Source organism: Rattus norvegicus, chromosome 14 (genome assembly GCF_021556685.1).
Source record: "Rattus norvegicus strain SHRSP/BbbUtx chromosome 14, alternate assembly SHRSP_T2T, whole genome shotgun sequence".
Taxonomy (NCBI): domain Eukaryota; kingdom Metazoa; phylum Chordata; class Mammalia; order Rodentia; family Muridae; genus Rattus; species Rattus norvegicus.
In genome coordinates, this window is record NC_141547.1 from 82,597,375 (window position 1) to 82,619,166 (window position 21,792).

General features: G+C 52.3%; 2 protein-coding genes and 1 long non-coding RNA gene across 11 annotated transcripts in view; 2 read left to right on the plus strand and 1 right to left on the minus strand.

Annotated features, from left to right (window-relative positions):
* Positions 1-323: 323 nt before the first annotated feature.
* LOC148001421 (uncharacterized) lies at positions 324-1,462 on the plus strand. Its single transcript, XM_087584691.1, has 2 exons — positions 324-477; positions 996-1,462. The coding sequence occupies exons 1-2, from the start codon at positions 459-461 to the stop codon at positions 1,460-1,462; spliced, it is 486 nt and encodes a 161-aa protein (XP_087440817.1). The 5' UTR covers positions 324-458.
* Positions 1,024-19,998, plus strand: Patz1 (POZ (BTB) and AT hook containing zinc finger 1). 9 transcript variants are annotated; one of them, XR_015636656.1, is made up of 6 exons: positions 1,024-3,008; positions 4,381-4,444; positions 5,535-5,626; positions 10,337-10,508; positions 17,102-17,239; positions 18,586-19,998. XR_015636656.1 is itself a non-coding variant. In XM_087583323.1 (5 exons), the coding sequence occupies exons 1-4, from the start codon at positions 1,738-1,740 to the stop codon at positions 10,458-10,460; spliced, it is 1,551 nt and encodes a 516-aa protein (XP_087439449.1). In that variant the 5' UTR covers positions 1,024-1,737; the 3' UTR covers positions 10,461-10,508; positions 18,586-19,998. The 9 variants fall into 9 exon arrangements, 5 of the variants coding, with proteins under 5 accessions (XP_087439449.1, XP_087439448.1, NP_001264143.1 ...); XR_015636655.1 differs by having other exon boundaries at positions 17,167-17,239; XM_087583323.1 differs by lacking the exon at positions 17,102-17,239.
* Positions 7,575-21,792, minus strand: part of LOC148001422 (uncharacterized) — a 45,251-nt gene continuing 31,033 nt past the window's right edge. The window contains exons 2-3 of the long non-coding RNA XR_015637517.1: positions 8,967-9,032; positions 7,575-8,494 (exon numbers count right to left, since the gene is read on the minus strand). This is a non-coding gene — a long non-coding RNA (uncharacterized LOC148001422). The remainder of the gene's footprint in view (positions 8,495-8,966; positions 9,033-21,792) is intronic.

A 21,792-nucleotide genomic window follows, 5' to 3' on the forward strand; every position in this document is an offset into this window, starting at 1 on the left:
TCTTCAGGCGTTTTAGGGACAAAGCGCTCAGGCCTGGCCCCGCGGTCCGTGGTCAGAGTGGCCGGCATTTTGCCGGGCGGCAGGGGCTAAGCATGCTTCTGGCTTGGGGAAGATCGATGGGACTTCTTGATCTCTGGATTCTCTAGTTTTTTTACAAAACTGCCGGGACATGCAGGAGCCGTTGATTTTGTCCATCGCCATCATACTGTCCCTTCCCTGAGCTGGCTGGCGACTTCGCGCTCCCTGGGGCACAAAGCCCATGTAGCAGTGGGTGGGGAAAACGACCTATCTCTAGTTATCCAGGCGTGCAAGGCATTTGCCTCGGTCAGTATGAAGCGGGCAGAAGGTTCCGCCTGCGTCGGGTCGGGATCCCGCGTCCTTCCTACGGCTGCAGACCGGGAGGTCCCAGCCGACTTCTAGGGATTTCGGCCATCAAAGGAAAACTAGGCAGGGTGCTGATGCCCGTCGGACCTGCCGGTACGCAAGGCAGGCTGGGGGGCTCAGATCCACTGGCTCTGGCCGCCCCTCCCGCACGCTCGCCTACACTCTGGGCGGGCATCGGAGGGGCGGCTGTAGCTGGTTCGCTGGCTCGGCGCTTGGATCGTATTGGTCGGGGTCGGGGGGGGGAGTTGGGGGTGGCTGAGGCTGCAGCCCCCGGCCCCGCGGGCGGGGTGGGGAGGCGGAGGATCAGGCTGTGCGAGCATTGGCGGAGCTGGGGAGTTGGGAGGGGGGCAGGAAGCGGGGGGAGCGGAGCTGCAGGGGGGGGGTGTATAAATAGGGAATGGGGGACGTGCATCCTCCGCTGGGTGAGGGGGGGGCGCTCGGCACAAAGAAAGTGGAAAGTTTGCAGCGCTAGGCGGCCCAGGCTAGGGAGCCCGATGCGCACGTGCTGGGCCGGGGCCACCGAGACCCCCCACGCCGAGCTCACTGCTTTCTTCTTTCTGCAAGCTGGGGGGGGTGTTGTTGGTATCGCCCCCTCCTTCTCCTCCCCCCAGGGGTGAAAGTGCAAGAGGAAGTGCAGCCGCTGCCATCTTTCCTCCGTTCCGAACGCACGGAGCCTGGGGCCGCAGCGCCGCCGCCACTCGTGCCTGGCTTGGGAAAGGGCCCACCCTGCTGCAGCCACCCGCTCGCTTCGGTCGCCGCCTTCGCCGGGCTCCAAGACCCGGCCTACGCCACCGCCCCCGTGCGCGCCGACCGCCGCCTTCGCCTTCGCCTTTTGTTTCCTTTGCTCCGGCGCCCCCACCCCGGCTCGCGCTTTGCAGGGGACGCAGCGCGCGCCCCCAGCGGGCCCGGGAAAAGCCTCGGAGCGCGCGCTTGCGCTTGCGCGGCGGACCCCTCCTCCTCCCCGCGCGCGCGCGCCTTTTGGCTGCGCGCCGGCGCCGCCTGGCGGGCGGGAGGGGAGGTGGCAGCCGCTTTTGCCGGAGGGGCGCACCTCTTCGCTCGTTTACCCCCTGGAAGGTAGACCTAGAGAGGGAGGCGGGCAGGCGGAGAGGGAGTGCTACGCGGGTCCGGGGTAGGTTAAGCGCGGCTATGTGGGGGGCAATGCCCCGCTGGGTCTAGGCCTTTTTATTAGAGCAGGGGGCGTGTGCGCTGGGCGCACCTTAGAGTACTACGGAGCCCTGGGCCGCACGTGCCGGGAGTGTGAGTGGTCCGCTGCACAAGGCGTCTCGCTGCTTAAGGGAAGGGACTAGGGACTGGCGGGTGCCCGGCCCGGCTAGTGGGGAAGGGGCAGCGACCATGGAGCGGGTCAACGACGCTTCTTGCGGTCCGTCGGGCTGCTACACCTACCAGGTGAGCAGACACAGTACGGAGATGCTGCACAACCTGAACCAACAACGCAAAAACGGCGGGCGCTTTTGCGACGTGCTCCTACGGGTAGGCGATGAGAGCTTCCCAGCGCACCGCGCTGTACTGGCTGCCTGCAGCGAGTACTTTGAGTCTGTGTTCAGCGCCCAGTTAGGCGACGGCGGAGCTGCAGACGGTGGTCCTGCTGATGTGGGAGGCGCGGCGGCGGCTCCAGGCGGCGGGGCTGGAGGCAGCCGCGAACTGGAGATGCACACCATCAGTTCCAAAGTGTTCGGAGACATCCTGGACTTCGCTTACACGTCCCGAATCGTTGTGCGCCTAGAGAGCTTCCCCGAGCTCATGACGGCCGCCAAGTTCCTGCTGATGAGGTCGGTCATCGAGATCTGCCAGGAAGTAATCAAACAGTCCAACGTGCAGATCCTGGTGCCCCCTGCCCGGGCTGATATCATGCTCTTTCGCCCTCCTGGGACTTCTGACTTGGGCTTCCCTTTGGACATGACCAACGGGGCAGCCATGGCAGCCAACAGTAATGGTATTGCTGGCAGTATGCAGCCCGAGGAAGAGGCTGCCAGGGCCACAGGTGCTGCTATTGCGGGCCAAGCTTCCCTGCCTGTGTTACCTGGGGTGGACAGATTGCCCATGGTGGCTGGACCTCTATCCCCCCAACTACTGACTTCTCCATTCCCCAATGTGGCATCCAGTGCACCTCCTCTGACTGGCAAGCGAGGCCGGGGACGCCCCAGGAAGGCCAACCTGCTGGACTCCATGTTTGGGTCTCCAGGGGGCTTGAGGGAAGCAGGCATCCTTCCATGTGGCCTGTGCGGTAAGGTGTTCACTGACGCCAACCGGCTCCGGCAACATGAGGCCCAGCACGGCGTCACAAGCCTCCAGTTGGGCTATATCGATCTTCCTCCTCCAAGGCTGGGTGAGAATGGGTTACCCATCTCCGAGGACCCCGACGGCCCCAGAAAAAGGAGCCGGACCAGGAAGCAGGTGGCTTGTGAGATCTGTGGCAAGATCTTTCGTGACGTATACCATCTCAACCGGCATAAGCTGTCCCACTCTGGGGAGAAGCCGTACTCGTGCCCGGTGTGTGGTCTGCGGTTCAAGAGAAAAGACCGCATGTCGTACCATGTGAGGTCCCATGATGGGTCAGTGGGCAAACCGTACATCTGCCAGAGCTGTGGGAAAGGCTTCTCCAGGTGAGGATGGCACCCTCCCCCCACTCCCTGCTGTGTATTATCTTAGTTCTGTTTCAAGACAGATCCTTGCCAGGATCGGGGGGATGTGGATCTTGTCCGGGTGGAGGGTCACTGGACCTTAACAGGGCATACCATGTTTAAATGTTTTAAGATACCCGGCTTTGACGTGGTGTGGCCAAGAGCTGCATCTATGCCTTCAGGCAAGTTCTCTGGCACCAGGGTGCCCTACTAGCTTCACCCTCCCGGGGGCCTGTAGGAAGGGGCCAGATTCCTTAGGCCAGAGCCATTGGGCCTCCCCATTCTTCTCCCCTGGTTCCCTTTGTGTTTCCGGCACCAGGCGTGGGGCCCCCTCTGGGGGCGGGAGGCTGGGCTCCTCCCTCGACTTTCCCCGCCTGAATGGCTTCGGAGGGAGGAACTGAACAAGTGTGTCTAGGACTCTTTACAGTTCCGAGGCCCAGATCCTTCACCAGTTTGAGCAGGCCGGCCCAAAGCAGTAGCTTCCAGCTATGCCCCTCAAGTGACCCTAGGTTTGAGAGGCGTAAAAGCCGGCTACACAGGGCTGTTTTGCAATAGTAATACTGGAATCCGATGCTCTGTGACCTGGTGGCTGCAGAATCCAGTGGACCTACAGGTCATCCGTCTGTTCTCAGGACAGACCTTCTTTTCAACTTTTAGTGAGCCTTCTTAGGAACTGAAGACTTTCCTGGGAGCAGAGGGCTGTCGTTTTGTTTTTTCTCTCAGTTTGAGAATATTGAATAAAAGGCTGGTTTTAACTTAAATCCCAAGGATCTTGTATGTGTGAGAGCTTAGGAACAGAATTCCCCCAGAGAGGCCCCAACTAGGAACCAGTCTTACCGGTCGGACAGCCCCTGCCCACCTGCTCTGGCGGGCATCTGGCTTGCCAGTCCAGCTGGGGACTTAAAGCTCTGTCCCTGGCCTCTGGGGACTGAATTCCATCCGGGTGGCATTCATTGGCTGCTGTGGCGGGAGAGGCTGGGGGGAGGGGAACGCAGTGCTTCTAAGGGGCTTTAGTCTGGACAATGAGTCCCACACCCACCCCTCCCCGAAAGGCTGGGCAAGGCATCCCTGTGTCATTCTAAAGCTGCTGCCTCAGGTCCTAGAAATCATTGAATTTCTGCTGGGGGTGGGGTGGGGTGGGGTTAGCTAGATCTGAGCAGAACATTTGCTCCCCCCCCCCCCCCCCCCGTTGTGTGTGTGGGGGGATGGCCGAAATGCTTGGGCCCCTGGAGCTAGAGCTCGGTGATGACTTTGTCTTTGTCTTGCTGGGGTGGAGTTCTCTCTAGAAGGGGGGGATGTGGTGGGAGTGGAGGAGACTGATGTCTTGTTTTTAAAGTCTGTTTTCTCTTTGCAGGCCAGATCACTTGAATGGACATATCAAGCAGGTGCACACGTCTGAGCGCCCTCACAAATGTCAGGTAGGGACGGGGCCAGGGTACAGTTGGGTGGAAGAGTGCCGTCCTCCCAGCCTTGCTGAGCACTGCTTTGCACACACCTCCCACTCTTGTCGCCCCTGTCCGTCCTCTGGCCTCCTTTGTTCTATCCCCAGCCTCCTCTGCTTCCCCAGGGCCACAGGCCTCTGTTTTGGTCACTTGTTTCTAGTTTCTGGTCTTTTCCTCCATTCTGTTGCTTAGCTTGTCTGTCCTGGCCTCCATGGGCTCCTCGGCTGGTGGGTTACACTGCACAAGTGTCCTGGTGGATCTGACATCTCGATGGGCCTGGCTGTGGTTCCCAGTAATTTGTGTGAGCTGTAGGGGTTTCAAAAGGGCTTCTGGGGGCCCAGCCAACAACCCCTTCCCTGGTTTGAGCAGCGTGGGAACTTGTGGGTTCCTTCAGTGGAGAAAGTGTGGCAGTAGAAGAGGCTGTAGGTAGGAGGAGGGGGATCCCATCTCCAACACAAACAGCAAGAGCAAGGCAAGGCAAGGCATGTTCTTCCTGTGTGGAATCACATAGGGCAGGCTGGACCGCATTTTCTCCCGTCTTCAACTCTTATCTGGGGACCGCTGGCACCCAGGAAATGAGTTTGCTTTCTGGCCTCTGAGCATTTCAGTGTGATGCAAAGCACACCACTGTCTTCTTGGTTATCTCCCTTCTGCTGTTTGGAGTGCCTTCAACTGATGTCAAGACAGTGTCATGAGCTGTCCCTTGGCCTCTGATGGGGGTACCTGCTTCTCCTAACTGGCTGGCGAGGGTGGGTGCCAGAGATCATAGGGAGGACTGGATATGTGCAGCAGCATAGAGCTCCAAGGAGTAGGGGGAAGCACTGTTCACAGACGCTCGGCCAGGCAGCCTCTCCCAAGGATGCTGCCTCCAGATAGGCCTGCTGGGATCTGTCTTTGCCTTGCTGCTTTCTGCCTCTCCATCTCTGATCTCTGATGTCACAGAGCACAATCTGATTCCCAGGTAGTGTGCTGACCAGCCCCAGACAGGACAGGAGAAACCCAGAGGGCATTGGGGGAATGCCCAGTGGCCTGGGTGGGTAACCTGCACTCTCTGCCCTTTTTCCAGGTGTGGGTTGGGAGCAGCAGCGGCCTGCCGCCCCTGGAACCTCTTCCTAGCGACCTGCCATCATGGGACTTTGCCCAGCCTGCTTTGTGGAGGTCGTCCCATTCAGTTCCTGATACCGCCTTTTCCCTCTCTCTAAAAAAGTCCTTCCCAGCCCTTGAAAACCTGAGTCCAGCACACTCCAGCAATACGCTCTTCTGCTCAGCTCCACCAGGATACCTGAGACAGGGTTGGACAACCCCTGAGGGCAGCCGGGCTTTTACTCAGTGGCCTGTGGGCTAGCCTGGGTCCTTCTGGAGAGGTGGAGGCGAATGGTGGCTGACTGGAGAGCCCTGCTTTGGCAGAGGCTAGCTAGCGAGACTGTTCCTGCCCACCACTCCCAGATCCTCCCAAGATGTCCGAACATTTTTTTCCAGCTCAAAGCTCTCACATAGCAATAGGAAGGCCCACCTTTCTGAAGGTCCCCCTCCCCTGGTGGGCTCCATGTTCCTTTCTGAATGCTTGTCTCCCCTACCTCAACGGGGCAGCCAACCTTGTCTGGGGATTTAGAAGTTGGGAGTTGTAGGGCATTAAGCCCCAGCTTCTGTGACCCTTCCTCTGGCCTCACTTTTTCACACTCACTGGGACTCCTGGTCATCCTCCTCCTATGGGGGTGTCACCCCATTTCCAGAGAAGCCTCCAGCACAGCGTCAGCTGGGTTTGGCTGTGCTGCTGAACTCTCCACCTCACAAGGGCCTGCTTTCAGTTCTGGCTCCTGAGTTCTCGTGTCTGAGGGGTTTTAGCTGGTCTGCTCTACACTAACCAGTAGTAGCCTTTGTACTGTGATAGATGGCTTTAGGGGCTGACAGAGCAGGTAGACCCTCCCTTCCCCAGGGCCCCTTGGTGTGTCCCTTAGCCCCTGGAGATCAGGATCGATGATAAAAGTTTTCATTCTAACATTCGAGGCTTTGTGTGGTTTGTCCTTGGTCTGTCGTGACAACTGGTATCAGTGTCCCTTGGTGTATGAGCCAGCTTCTGCCCTGCCTCTGCCCTTCAGCACAATCTCACAGACTGACCCTGCAGCCAGAACCTTCTAGAGGACCCAGCAGCAGGTATGCTGGCTGTGACTGTAGGCTTGGTCAAAGTGCAGGGACCTCTTTAGCCACAGACGATAAAAGGGGCCAGTTACTTAGACTGATAGAAAAGCCTTTTGAAGGTAAGGGCCAGGGAGCCTCAGGCTTGAGTCTCCCTTACCTGGTCCAGATGCCCCAGCCATTGAAGGTCTGGTATTTAGCCAGAGCTGAGAGACTGGAGTGTCTTAGCCATCTCCCGTTGCTTCTGGTGGTCCCGTGTCTGAGGCTGGTTAGATAAGGCTAAGTGGAGGGTGTACAAAGGGGTTAAAGCTAGTGGAGCTGGACTTTCATGTGTTACCCTTAGAGTTTTCTCCCTGGCTGCAGGAGGCTTCCCAAGATGCACCCTATTGCTTTCAGACTGCTAAGGCTACCTAGGCTTGGGACATGCTAGTGTTCTTGGGGTTTCACTCAACTGGAAGCTTTAGGTAATGTGGGGAGAGCAATAGCGAGTAGTGTTAGTATGCCTCCTAACAGCAGACTGTGAGCCTTGGCTGTGTGCACAGTAAGCACTTCCAGCCAACAGGCAGTCATACTGTGCCATTGGCTGGCTGGCTTCCTCTCAAGGCCCTTCTGTTTACTCCCTATCTACAGACTCAGGCTCTGGGTGTCCTCTTTTAAGGCCTGTCTCCCCTCAGCCCCTCTCATCTTGTCTGAGTCTTGTGACTAGCCTCTTACGCTCTGTTGTCTGAAGTTCTGGTTGGTCCAGACTTGGACTTAAACACAGAAAAAACCTGGGGATTCCAGTCACAAGATTAGTTGAACAGGGACGCCAACAACTACTTTAGGTTAGGTTGGCTTTGTGACAGGGTGGCCATTTCCATTGTGGCTCCTTAATCCCAGCAGAAGACTGGTGCTCCTAACTATGTCTGCTCTGGGCTTCTTAAGAGATGATCAGTGGAGGACAGGGAGGGGAAGCCAGCTGTATTTGCACTTTTTTTTTTTTTTTAAAGATTTATTTTATTATATATAAGTACACTGTAGCTGTCTTCAGACACACCAGAAGAGGGCATCGGATCTCTTTACAGATGGTTGTGAGCCACCATGTGGTTGCTGGGAATTGAACTCATGACCTCTGGAAGAACAGTCGGGTGTTCTTAACCACTGAGCCATCTCTCCAGCCCCCTGTATTTGCACTTTTAGTGTTGCTTAGTTAATCCCCAAATATTTAATCTAGTTGGGGATAATGGGGCGTTGGCTCTCCATTACCTTGGTTCAGAGTATGACCCGGCAAAGCTTTTACAGGAAAGATCCCAAATGGTAAAGGAGCCAGGTATCTTTAATTCCTCTCTGGAAAAGGGAAGGCAGTCCTGGCTATTCTCACCTGGTTCATGTCCGTTCCTTAGTTCTGGCACTTTAACCTTTTTTGGTGGTTGAGGTGGTGCACGTCTAATTCCAGCACTCAGGAGGCAGACAGAGGTAGGTAGATCTCTTGAGTTCAAGGGTGGCCTGGTCTACATAGTGAATTATAGGACAGCCAGGGCTACATGGTAACACCTTGCTTCAACCCTCCCCCTCCCAAAAAACCAAACAAAACTGCCCCCACTCATAGCTGCAGGGTTAAGGTAGTTCTTGGATCTTTGGCAGAGCCAGCTCTTGTCCTTGGCTAAATGGGCATGTTCACAGTCTCCCAAGGTGTCTATGAGAGCCCTTTCCATGGTTCACAGATTGCAGGTTGGGTGGAAGACTGAATTCCCGTCACCTTGGCCTCTCACCCGGTCCTGATGATAATCCCTGAGCTGGGTCCTCCTCATGCTTTCTGGGTTGCCCAGATGCTGGACTTTGCCTGCCCTGGCATAGAACTGGATACCAAGTACACAGGGTCAGGGTTGACGCCTCTTTCCTAGAATGTACCTGCATTGACATCAGAAACAATAAGGGCATAGATTTGAGGCCTGTTCTCAACTTGATCATCTTGCATCCTCCAGCTATAAATTGGTCAAGACAGAGATCTGTTTGGCTGGGAGGACTACTTAAAGACTGGTCTGATCCAGGTGTTTAGATTGCTACTTTCTCTAGTACCTGAGTCCTGTGTCTTGGGCAAGTTCATCTTTCAAAGCTAAGCTTCCTTTGTCACAGATTAAACATAAAACATAAAGTAGTTTCACTGGGGTGAGCTGTCTTGTTTAAGTTAGTACTGTTTGCCTGTGACTACGGGGAACAGGGAAGCTTGTGCTGCCCATGTCTGGGGTTGAGGGAGATTGTGGCGTCTTCTGCCTTCACAGCACTGCTATGGAGTTTGTGCTTTGACCATTCAGTAAGATAAACGAATGTGAGTGAGTGCGTGTGCGTGTATGCACGTTGATGGTATTATGACGCTACTCACCTTGAGAGTTCAGGTTAAGTGGCACCACTTCACCCTCCGATGTGAAAGCTGCTTTCACTCACAGTCCTAAAGCAGAGAGTACACACAGAGAAGAGAACTAAGTCCAGTTTGACGTTAGCCCCCGAGGCATCCCCGTGGAACCAAAATAGCTTGAAAGCCACTTGGTCCACCTTTTTTTCAAGGCTTCATGACATTCTGTGTTCCCCAAGGCACCCCAGCCTTTGCTTGCCCCAGCAGAGGGAGGGATATTGGGGAGATAATGGCTAGAGAGCTAGACCCTCATCCTCAGGGTGTAGATCAGAGCTGTACCACCCGTCCATGAGCTGTGCTGGGGTGTGCCTTTCAGTGGCTACACATTCCTGGAGCATGAGGGGTAAACAGCCTGTCTTGAAGGCTACTCTGTGGATGAACTACACAAGACAAATGTCTCTCTCAGTCTGCTCAGAACCTGCTCGGTGCTGTAGGCAGGCCGTCCTTGTCCTTACCAGCCGACACCACACGGATGCTCTGCCCTGATGCCTGCAGTCCGCTTTCTCCACTCTCACATCAGCAGAACCGACACTTGTTCATTTCATAAGCTGCTTTTTTATTCACATTACAAGATTATGAAGTGTTATCTTTGTACTTTGTCCTGCCTTTTCCATTTCCCTGTGGCCAACATGAATGTCATATTTGAATGAAATGGATATGTTGGATTCTTTGTATAAGGCAGTAAGGGGAACCCTGAGATGGAGAACAGGAAGCCTAGTTTATATGCTGTAACTCACTTAGGGCCAGTGCTCCTGCAGTCAGTGCTTGGTGGTTAAGATCGAGGGAAGAGGGAAGAGGGAGGGCGGTAATGGGGGGAGGATGGGGAGGGGAACATTCATAGAGAGGAGGAGGGGGAAGGGCTAGGGGGATGTTGGCCGGGAAACCGGGAAGGGGAATAACAATCGAAATGTAAATAAGAAATACTCAAGTTAATAAAGATGGGGGGGGGGAGCGAGGGAAGAGCGGTGGAGGTGAACACCTGTGATCCCAGCTCTGCAGGAACTGCAGTCCAACATCAAGTTCAGCTATGTAAGAGTCAGGTAGACCTTGAGACCTAGTCTCAAAAACCAAGGGGCTGGGGGGTGGGGACTTAACTCTTCACGCAGTAGAAGTGCAAAGGACTTAGCTTGCAATGTCTTGAGTTTGTCTGGTAGAGAACAAGTAATTCCAACTCAGTTGTACCATGGAAGGTATTGTGAGCAGCCACTTGGCACTGTGAGTAGCACCATACTGAGCTGTCCAGCTTTCTAGAGGGACCGAGTTCACAGGCTGACAGGAGTGCTTGCTTGGTCAAGTGTGGGGTGTCTTATTCCTCACTCTGTTCTCCTTCCTGCACTCAGACCTGCAATGCCTCCTTTGCCACTCGAGACCGCCTGCGCTCCCACCTGGCCTGCCATGAAGACAAGGTGCCCTGCCAGGTGTGCGGAAAGTACTTGCGGGCAGCGTACATGGCTGACCACCTGAAGAAGCACAGCGAGGGGCCCAGCAACTTCTGCAGTATCTGTAACCGAGGTAATTTCCCACTGTTTCCTCACTTCAGAGGATGGGCCTGATCTTGTGAGGAGCCCACCCTCTCTACTGAATGAGAAATGCCCTCACCCAGGCTTTGACCACTCACTCAGCTAGTTGTTTGAGACCTCTTCCTTTCCAAGAGACTTAATGATGGGAACAGAAGGAAAGATTCACGTGATTTCCAAGCTCGAGGTCAGATGCACCTGCTCAAGTGCATGGATTCACAAATATACTTAGTGGGTTGGCTGGGAGTCATTAGCCTGAATGGGCTATAAAAGGTTCCTGCTAGCCCACTCACTGGCAAAGAGGCTGGCTCTGGAGATGAACAAGAGACAAAAACTTTCTAGTATAAATGTTTAAAGAGATTCCAAGTAGATTGTGGCCTTGAGGAAAGGCAGACGTGGCTGGAGTTCTGAGTAGGGCAGTTCGCTGGGCAGGGGCGTGTGCCCGGGGCTAAGGCTGGCCCTCGGAGTGTCTAGCCGGAGTGTCTAGCTGTGGCTGCAGTTCTGTGTTGGGTGAACTCCAGCGTGTTGAGGGTCTGCTGGGTTGAGCTGGCTGTTGGAAGTGCTGAGTTTGTTTACGAGCACAGTGCCTATGCTTAGGTTGGGGCAGCCGTTGTGTGCGCCAGAGGCTGCTTCTTTGGCCTCCTTCTATGCTTGCTTTGGCCAGTGGGCATGAGGCTTGTGGTTTTCCTGGGGACACTCTGGTGTCAGTGTTTTTTTTATAAGTCTATGACTTAACAGGTTGAGCATCGAATCAGGAGTCAGGAGACTGAGGGTTTAGTTCCGGCCCCTTTCTGGGTAGCTTTGGGCTCTCCTTGCCTTGCTTCTTCTCGTAGAAGTGACTAAGACCCTTCCCCTTTCCATCTCATGGGGTTGCTGTGAGGACCCTAAAAGGAGGTGGCTGAGAGTTCTCTGCATCCACAGAGTTGCACCTTCAGGCCGCCTCTCCTTACAGGGTGAAATGGTAAAATGGTTCAGTAATGTGCAATGATAGTGTGGTTTGGACAGGGTGCTGTCCCCAGGGGTCCCAGAGTTCTTGATGGAGGCACTCTTGCTGGGTGGATGGTTTTGTTGGAGTCTTGGAACCACATGCTGTTCAGAGACGACACACACCCACCTCAGATGTGCCTTGGTGGTCACTGATCATTGACGTTTGTTCCGCTAGGAAACCTGTGAATGCACAAAGGCTCTGGCGGCTTTAGCTGCTTCTTGTTTCCCTCTAGGAGCAAACGGTGGGTGGTGAGGACAAGGAGTGTTGTGGGACAGCTTCAACTGGGGGTGCTCCAGTCTTAGAAAGCTGGCTTCCTCCCTTGCTTCATCCTAACCTGGCTTCCAGAGAGCGCTCCCAAGAAACTAAACTTCCTACAGTGCACGGTCAGCAGGACCAGTTCCAGAACTGGTTCAGTGGGCAGAGCCGAGGGCTGCGGTGAAGAATGTTAAGGATAAAAACCTGAAGGTCAACAAAACAAAACAACCCAAAATGGAAAGTCCTGTCCAGATGATGGGATAGGGCAAGAAGGACCGGATACAGGACAGCAGACTCGGGGCTGTGAGGAAGCCCAGGGACCGACTGACCGGCTGAAGACCATTGCTCCAAGTCTAACTGGGTGCTCAGAAGAGAGGAAGGTGTAGCCTGTGGGAAGAGGGAAAAGTAGACACCACTCTGGACTCACTCTTTGGCAGAAATACCAAGTAGCAAGAGCAGCACACTGATGCCACAGAACCAACAGGGGAAGGAAGGCTTCTTTTCTGGAAGAGGATGAGGGGGCTTTGCCCTGTGCCAGCCACTGAGGCTTAAATCAATGGATGTTCTGAGAGCTGGGGTTGTGATTCAGGGGCGGAGCCTGCCTGGTATGTCAGAGTTTTATGTTCAGTCGCAGGCACTGCACAGTAGTCTCAGGTAAGACTGAGTCAGATGCCTTCCACGTGTCTTCTGAAAGCTCTCAGGCCCTGATACTTTGTTACTTCTCAGTGTTTATTTTTTAACTTTTATGTATGTATGTGTGTGTAAGGAGCATATTGTGTATATACCTATGTGTTTGTACCAGTGTTATGTATGTATATATTGTGTGCCTATGAGTGTATGTATGTATGTGTATGACGAGTGTATGTATATAATGTGTGTGTTTGAGTTTATGTATGTTGTACCATGTGTATTCAGGAACCCAGGGAAGTCATTGGGTCACCTAGAACTGGAGTTATAAGTGGTCGTGAGCTGTGATGTGGGTGCTGGGAACCAAACCTGGGTGCTCCTACAGAGAAGTGCTCTTAACCACTGAGCTGTCCTAACAGCCTCGCCATAAAGTCCAGTCTAACCATAAAGCTCAGGCTGGCCTCCAAGTTGCCCTCTTGCTTGTAGTCTTTGCGTTTGGGCGACTAAGAAAAGAAGACAGCTCAAATTCCAAGCCAACCAAGGCTGCACAGGTGAGACCCTGTCACAGAGGGGCAAAGGTCAGACTAGTGGCCTGTGGCACTGAGACGGCAGAGCCGTATTCAAGAATTCAAGTCTCGCCTGGGCTAGATAGCAAGTACCAGGCCAGCCAGGAGCTTCTATCATAAAGCAAAACAGCAATAACCAAGAGGACACAAAGGGAACTTCTTCCCAACAGATGACCGCACAGCAGCAGGGCAGCGCTGTGCCTTTGTCCTGTGTCCCCACAGTCTGAAATGCATGGGTGGATTTGACCCCCTGGGGTTTGGGCACAGAGAAGGCAGTCCCCAGTCTCTGCATGGACAAGGACTAGAGTGTGAATTGCAGGGACACCAGGCAGAACTAAAATAGAACTGAAGAACAGTGATTTTTGGCATTAACAAACTCTTCCTCTCTGGAGAGGGAGGGCCCTGCTGATGTGGGCACAATGCCCCATCGGCGCCATCATCACACATGGAGGCCCTGCATCAAGCTGCTTTGACTCTTGGTCAGAGAGTAGGTAAGTGAGCTCAGAGTTTTAGCTAAATACATCCGATGTGCTCTACTCAGCTCCTCCGTCCTCCCAACACCCGACTTGCTGAGCTGCTTGTTTAAGCTGTGGGCTTTAAGTGGCAGCTGTGGATCCGTTCTTGCTGCTTGCCAAGTGAGTTTGCTATAGATAGTACAGTTTGCAACGGAGCAGGCAGGAGGACCAGCCACATTTCCCTTAGAATGAATGACTTTTAGGACTCTGCAGGGTGTTTTATGGCTTATCTGCTCTATTTTGGAGGGACATAGCTCTCCCTACACAGAGTGAATAGATAGTAATTTGTGGTGCTTTTTTCCCCCCATTCACTTGGATTGTAGTGGACCTGCCCTGGCATGCCACGAGAAGGGCTTCATACTACTTCAGAGGCCCCAAAGGAATGAAAACCAAAGGAAAATTCTCTTGTAAAGTGGTGGCATTGTATCCTCACATAGTTCTCATGTGGAAGCCACTATGCCTTGCTGTCTTGTGTTTAAAGGGATGAGAGCCTCCTTCTCTTTCCCTTACTTAGCCTTGCCTACCCATTCCTGACTGCAACCTGCTTCTTCAGAATGTCTGTCCTCCAGTGTCTGGCCCCAAGCCAAACACTTAAGTACAGCCCAAGGCAGCTTCCCAGGAAGGCCAGAAAGTTTGCACCCAATCCCGGGCCATCTTTGAAGTAGCTGTGTTAGAAAGGAAATACTTTCCCCATCCTAAGTTGCCTCTAGGACCACTACCACCACCTGCTGTCCTCAGGGATGTTGGCTGGCAGCCTATTCTAACATTTATTAGAGTTTGAAGAAAAATATCAGAGCATATTAGTCCAGTTCTCTAGAGGAACAGAACTGATAGAATGTGAAAAAGTAGATACATGAAAAGGGGATTTATGGGGCTGGGGATTTAGCTCAGTGGTAGAGCGCTTACCTAGGAAGCGCAAGGCCCTGGGTTCGATCCCCAGCTCCGAAAAAAAAGAACCAAAAAAAAAAAAAAAAAGGGGATTTATTAGAATGATTTACAGGCTGTGGTCCAGGTAGTCCAACAATGGTTGTCTGCCAACCAAAGGTCCAAGAACAAGACGTTGTTCGGTCCACGAGGCTGGATGTTTGGCCGGTCTTCAGTATACAACAGAATCCCAAAGAAGTAGTCTCTAACAATGCCATGGAAGAATGGACTTGCCATGGGGGTGGGGGGGAGGGAGAGAGAGAGAGAGAGAGAGAAAGAGATCTTGACCTTTATACAAGTTGTTAGCCAAGGTGTGGCCCAGATTAAAAGTGGGTCTCCCCACTTCAAATTATTTAATTAAGAAAACTCACAGGTATGTATAACCTGCTGTTTGGATTTTAGTCAGATCCAGAGGTAGCCAAGCTGACAATCAAGAACAGCCATCACATTGGAAGACACAGCTGCCGGGAGAAGAGAAGTGCAGAAGAGGAGAAAGGTTTTGCCTTTTAAATTAGGAACGAATGTCAATCTGAAAAAAGTGATAGGAAAATAAAAAAGTATAGTTTTGAGTTAGAACCCAGAAAAGTGGGCAGGCTTGGCCGCAAGGTGTTTAAGCAACTGTCCCAGAGGGTGTTTTTATGGCTGTGGGTAGAGATGCAGGTCCATTCAAGAGACCAGTGGTAAGGGCCAAGTTCTGATAGCATCTGATAGCATGTATTTCTGGCGTTGCTGGAGTCAGGTGAGGTTGGGTTCTCCCCAACATGGACCGTACATGTTACATGTGATACACATGAAAATCACTTTACTACGTTAAGCCTTTTGTCTGTTCATTGGCAACATGGGTATAATAGTAATTTACAATGGGTAGAATGTTTGAGGAACTCAGTGTAAGATGTTGGGTCCTAGGGCACCATCAGCATTTAAAAGTGAAACTTTGAGCTGGGCAGTGGTGGTGCACGATCTCTGAGTTCCCGGTCAGGCTGGTCTACAGAGTAAGTTCCAGGAGAGCCAAGGTTACACAGAGAAACCCTGTCTGGAAAAACTTGAGGGTTGGGGATTTAGCTCAGTGGTAGAGCGCTTGCCTAGGAAGCGCAAGGCCCTGGGTTCGGTCCCCAGCTCCAAAAAAAAAAAAAAAAAAAACTAAAAAAAAAAAGAAAAAGAAAAAAAAAGAAAAACTCGAGACAGAGAGAAAGAGGGAGATGGAGAGAGAGGGGTCGGGGAGACCTTTTGTCACACTTCAAGCAGTATTCAAAAGTCTGCCTGGGGAGCTGGTGTGGGAGGATGCCACAAGTCTCAGAAAAGCCTGGGCTATGGAAGCTGTTGTTAAAAACTATCTTATTAAAAACAAAACCACCAAAAAAATGAGTGAATCTATGAATACTGTAGCAGCTCACACTTCTTTGTTTTGTTTGTTTCTTTGTTGAGACAAGTTTTCTCTGGGTAACCCTGACTGTCCTGGGACTCACTCTGTAGACCAGAGAGACCCAACTGCCCCTGCCTCCTGAGTGCTGGGACGTGCCACTCTGCAGTTCACACTTTTTAAAAAGTTTTGTGCAGAAACTTTCTACCTCTGAACCTTTAGCAGGGGAAATCTCACTGTGCCTACCCTTTTAAAAGGGAGCAAGGGGATGTCGGGCAGTATGGCTCAGTGGGTAAAGGCACTTGCCACCAAGACTGAAGATCTGAGTTTAATGCTGGATACTCACATGGTAGGAGAGAACTCATCTGACCCCACCTCCTACCCCCAGGAAATGAATACATGTAATAAAACAAGCTTAAGTGCAAGTACAAGTGCCTGAGGCATGTGCTGGACAGATCTGGATTAAAGGAACACGATTGGGGCGCTGACACCCCGAGTGAGCCTTATATTAAAACACTTTGGTTCCTGCTCGGTACTTTCTGACTTGACCATGGTGGGATTCAGTGGCATACCTCTTTCTTGTGAAACGAGTTTTTTTATTGCCTGAAATTGGCTGTCATCCTCCAAAGGCCGTGTGACATTTGTGGAAATTGGCTTAGGATCTGTTCTTCCAGCTTGAGATACTTACGCCTTAAACTGACCACAGCATGAAGGGGAAAGTGGAGCCTACTTCAAGATGGTGAGAGATCATTCTGGGTGTACTTGGATTTTCCAAAACCAAACTGAAAAGAGCACCACGGATAAGGATGACCATGATGCCACAGTAACTCACCGCCTCCATTCTTCGAAAGGTGCAATCAGCTCTTAAATCGTTGTGACGGTGGAGAAGTTAAACTAGAGCATGCTCCAACAAGCAGAAGAAAGGGGATCCTCTGGAAGCACTCGTGGGGGACGTCACTTGTCTCCGTCTGGTTTCCCTTTACATTTTAAGCAGGCTTCTGCTGGCTGGAGTCCCATATAGTTGTCTGACCACATTTCTAGCCATGATCTCTGCAGCTGAAATGGGCCTGTGGAACCTCTACTCAAACCACCTGGTACTGAGCACCAAGAGAGCCAAGGTGGCTTGCCTGGGCCCTTCCATGTAGCCGTTACAGAGAAGCTGACTCATGGACAATGGCGGTCTCCATCCTGAACCTCATGTGATGCTTGCAGATGCTTTTGAGCCAAGGAGAGAACTCCTTCCAGGTGCAGCTGGCCAGGGAGTGCTAGCCAGAGCTGCCAAAGAAAAGGCATGGGGAGCAGAGAGCTATCTCTTGCTGGCTGTGGGATCTCATCTCCTTTTGTCTTGTTTAGGTTTCTCCTCTGCCTCCTACTTAAAGGTCCATGTTAAAACCCACCACGGTGTTCCCCTTCCCCAGGTCTCCAGGCACCAGGAACCCATCCTGAATGGGGGAGCAGCGTTCCACTGCGCCAGGACCTATGGCAACAAAGGCAAGCGACCCCTTGCTCTGCACTTTGCTTCTCTGCGCAGACTGTGTTGTGGGGGCGCTGGGCTGGGTGGTGGGGAGGCAAGAATCGCAGTGCTCTCTAAGACAAAGTTTGCCACGGGTATCTCACTCCAGGACAGCGAGTGAGGCTTTAGGGTACTGCTGATCCAGCCTGCCTCCTCTTCCCCAGCATTCTTTCCTTCCTTCCTTCCTCTTGGCTAGCCCCATTGACTGGAGCCCTACAGGGTTGCCCTAGGGCAGGAAGAGGAGCACTGCATGACAGTTACTCTGGCCTAGACACTGCCTGTTGCCCGGTAGGGTTGTGGACCTGTCGCTGAATGCTTTCTCCTTGGTTGATCTTGTGGGCGGGTGGGTGGGTGGGAGCCAATGGCTGGCTTTTTCTATGATGTTGGTGGTTGGTTGCCACAAGTGGCTGCACTTGTGAGATGCATGGCAGTAAAGGAGCTACCTGATTGCCTCTGGTTTGGAATTGGTGTGACGAGAGTTTCCAGGCTCACTGTTAACTTGTTGGTCCATGTTGTTTGGGGTGTCGTGTTGTTGCTGCCTTTTTGCCAGGGGACAGCAGATGGTAGAGGTGGCACGCTCCATGCTCCCATCGCAGACGTCCCATCTTGGCATGGCTCTTTGGACCCATGCGGGAAGCTGGTAGTTGGTATAGACCCCAGTGTGGGCCAGGCAAGATAGGGCAGTGAAGGGCCATGTCTTGGTCTAGATGGGCTACCCAGCTGACTAAGTTGTTCAGGGTTGCTTTTTGTCTGTGTACTTTGGCTGCATGGCCCTGGAAAGGTCTTTGCAGGAGTGGAAAGGCAGGCCTTGTATAAGTGTTGGTTGCTGTGTGAGCCACTGGTAGGATGTAGCTGGGTAGAGGAACTCATGGTTCTAGTTCTGCCTGTGTTGTGAAGGTAGCCACTGGTTTAGTGCAGAGGACAAGCCACTGACACCTGTTTATCATAATCAGAATAGTTTTACTCTCAGAGGCACCTCTGGAAGCACCTAAACATTGGGGATCTCTGGGTTGTTTTGGGTGGAAGTGGGGGGTCCCTTCTTGGCCTTCCTTGAAGCAGGCTGAGGTGATGGTGAATTCTACACACACATCTGCATGAAGAGTTTATAATGAGAGAGGCTGGTGGCCCCAAGGGCACTGTCCTCTTGCCCCTACATGCATTCCATGCTCCCAATCAGACCAGCCAGACCTCCATGGGTTCTGCCAGGTTAATGACTGGCCAGGGTTGGCACTCCAGGGCCTGTGAGCTGGCCTCTCATGGCCCCTCCAGAAGGGGACAGCTCTAATGCCTGGCCTCATCTCTTCCCTGTTTTGTTTTTTCATAGAAGGCCAGAAATGCTCACATCAGGATCTGATTGAGAGCTCTGATTCCTATGGTGACCTCTCAGACGCCAGTGACCTGAAGACTCCAGAGAAACAGAGTGCCAACGGCTCTTTCTCCTGCGACATGGCAGTCCCTAAAAACAAAATGGAGTCTGACGGGGAGAAGAAGTACCCATGCCCTGAATGTGGGAGCTTCTTCCGTTCTAAGTCCTACTTGAACAAACACATCCAGAAGGTGCATGTCCGTGCCCTTGGGGGTCCCTTGGGGGACCTGGGCCCTGCCCTTGGTTCACCTTTCTCTCCCCAGCAGAACATGTCTCTTCTCGAGTCCTTTGGATTTCAGATTGTTCAGTCAGCGTTTGCATCATCTTTAGTGGATCCTGAGGTGGACCAGCAGCCCATAGGGCCTGAAGGGAAGTGAGAGATGCTGTGTCCCCACAGAACAGCCACTGGGGACTGCTGAGCAATGCTGTGAATGCGGAGGGAAGTGATGTCTTTGGGTTCTGTAGCTGAGAGATTTTTATTCATTTTTAACCCCTGTCCCTGCCCCTCCCTCCCTCCCTCCATTACCCCACCCCAATGTGGTCTTAGAAATAGACTCTCATCTGATACTCTCTGTAGAAATACCTGAGAGATCCAGTATGGGACAAGGGCAGAAAGCACTACATAGGCCTCTGAGGCAGCACCAGTCCTGATCTCTCTAGTGGTCTGAAGCCAGATTCCTGGTGCCCACTTATTGGTGATCCTAACCCCAGCTCCCAGGCACCTTGGCCTCACTCTGTAGTTTTGGCCCCTCCCAGTTCTTTCATTCCTCACTCCCCTTCCTCTGTCTCTACCCTCTTATGGCCAGCCATTTTTAAGGAAGCCAGAAACCTACAGCATCCCACGGACCATAGGACGAGTGTCCTCTGAGGTTGGCCCTGGTCTCCCCAAGCTGCTGGAAGCGAACATTCGCTGTCAGGGCAAGCCCCTCCACTGAGGACGCCTCTCCCCCAAATTCCAGTTCTTACTTGATTTTAACCATTCAACTTGCTGTTGGGTTTTATTCTCTAATTCTTCTTGTTATTTTTAGGACCAGTTGTAGTGAATTGCTACTGAAAGCTACCCCAGGTGACACAGAGCTCTTTGTAAACCGCAGTCACACATTAGGGTTAGTATTAAACTTTGTTTAGGTGTACCATAATTAACTTGGCTAGTTGTTTGAAGTCTATGGAAGAAATAGTTTTATGCAAAATTTTAAAAAAAAGTTCCAGTCTGATCAGGAAGAGGGTTCAGTGCGTTGGGAGCCAGGAAGGTGGAAGAGCCTCAGGTAGAGATGTTGTTCACCTTGACTGTGTTATGCTTGAGCAAGCCCAGGTTGACCTTGTGATGTGAATTGACCTGATCAGACTATATTAAAAACGTTAGTACGATAACTGCCTGCTCCCCTGAGTCCAGTTTTTCAACTGTGTCTTTGGGACCTGCAATCAGCAGTCTGAACCCACTGCCCAGGACGGGCAGTGAGTGGTTCCAGAGACCTTTATACCTGTCCCAATGTGCCTGGCAGAAAACTGGGTAGATGTTCCCACCAAAAGACCTAAGTTCCTGGACTTGTTAACTCACAAACACTCGGCCCATATCTCGCTGCTGTGTGCCAGGCCTGTTTCGGGGTCTGTAATGAACAAAACAGCCCTCCAACTTAGTTGGAGAGAGAGTTAACAGATTTGGATGTGGCTTTTGGATAACGGGAAATACAGGAGGAGAGAAAGCAAAAGTGCCAGGTCAGCTACAGACAGCAGGAGAGCTCAGTGGGTGGGGTGAGTGAGGCAAGGGCTTGGGAAGGGACTCAAGGCAGTCATCTGCTGCCAAGGGAAATGGCAGGAAGAAAAAATTATGTGTGTGGGAGACGTGAGGTCTGCTCCCCCCACCCCACCCCCGTGTTCTTTAGCTTGCTTTGCTATTTGTTAGTTGTGAACGAGTGAAGAAAAGACATTTCTTCTGAAGACATTCTTAGTTCTGTGTTCTGGAGACCTCCCAGCCTTTCTCTGAGTATGGAGGTCAGAGTGGCGAGCAGCGAACAGGACAAGAGTTGAGAAGTATGTCTGTGTGCGAGCCTGCTAATGTCTGTGCAGATGAGCACGTGTGGAGGTCTCCAGTGCTGTTCTACAGGAGCCATCCGTTTTCTAATGCTCATTGATGTTTTGCCTGCATGTGTGTCTGTGATGATGCCAGGAGCTCTGGAACTAAAGTTACAGACAGCTGTGAGCTGCCATGTGGGTGCTGGGGATTGAGCCCCATGAAAGAGAGCCATGCTTTTAACCTCCGAGCCACCTCTCCAGCCCCACCTTATTTTTTGAGGAGCTCTTTCACTGGCCCAGAGTTCACCAAGTAGGCCATGCTGGCCAGCCTGCAGGGCCCTGGGCTTACTTGTCTTCCCAGGGCTGGGATTACAAGTGCACCCCGCTGTGCTTGGTATTTTTTTAAGCTTGGGGCTCACACTCAGGTTGTGTTTTCAAGGTAAGCACTTCACTGACTGAGCTTCTCCCAGCCCCACAGAGGATTAATGGGAACAAAAACCAATCTCCAGAAGGACTGGCAAGCTTATAGCACTCCAGGAATCTCGAGAAATCTCAAAATGAATAGAAATAGCCTTTCATCTCCAAATAGGAAAAGAAGAAGCAATCAGTGATAACGAGACAGAAACAGACCGGAAGGTCAAAGTGCAACTTTACTCAGCTCCATGTTAATAGTGATTATACTGCGCTTCTGAGGTAAAGGCAGAGCCTTCTGGTTAGATTTTTAAAAACAAGCCAAGCAGTTACATGAGCTCTTAGGTGACTTGCTGGGCTCTGTGGACTGTAGAATAGAGGGTTGGCCATTTGACCTTGACTTAGCAAAGAGGCTGATGTAGAATGTTCAAGTTTTATAGACATGTGGCTTTGTGACCATTACAGAATTTGCAACCTGGCCATACTTGTGTTAAAGTATGGCCTGACCTTGAGCCAAGTCAGCAGGCAGGTGCCTTTGCCTGCCCCACTCCCTGTATCCTTCATACCAGAGACAGAAGCTGTGGAGACTATGATGCATGAAGGGTGATGACGGCCTTCATACCTGCTCAGGATATGGGCTTTGAGCAAATTTCCAAACATCAGTTTCCCCATCATTAGACCAATGGGGAAGGCTGAAAGGCCACCATTACAAGCTAAGGTTCTACCTAACCTTCAGCACAA

What these genes read in the sequence shown, in the direction of transcription:
- Patz1 (XM_087583322.1), top strand. Translation starts at nt 1,738, where the DNA reads ATGGAGCGGGTCAACGACGCTTCTTGCGGTCCGTCGGGCTGCTACACC. An exon ending in TGTGGGAAAGGCTTCTCCAG is followed by an intron (nt 3,009 to 4,380) that starts GTGAGGATGGCA and finishes TTCTCTTTGCAG; the next exon opens with GCCAGATCACTTGAATGGAC. An exon ending in CAGGACCTATGGCAACAAAG is followed by an intron (nt 17,240 to 18,585) that starts GCAAGCGACCCC and finishes GTTTTTTCATAG; the next exon opens with AAGGCCAGAAATGCTCACAT.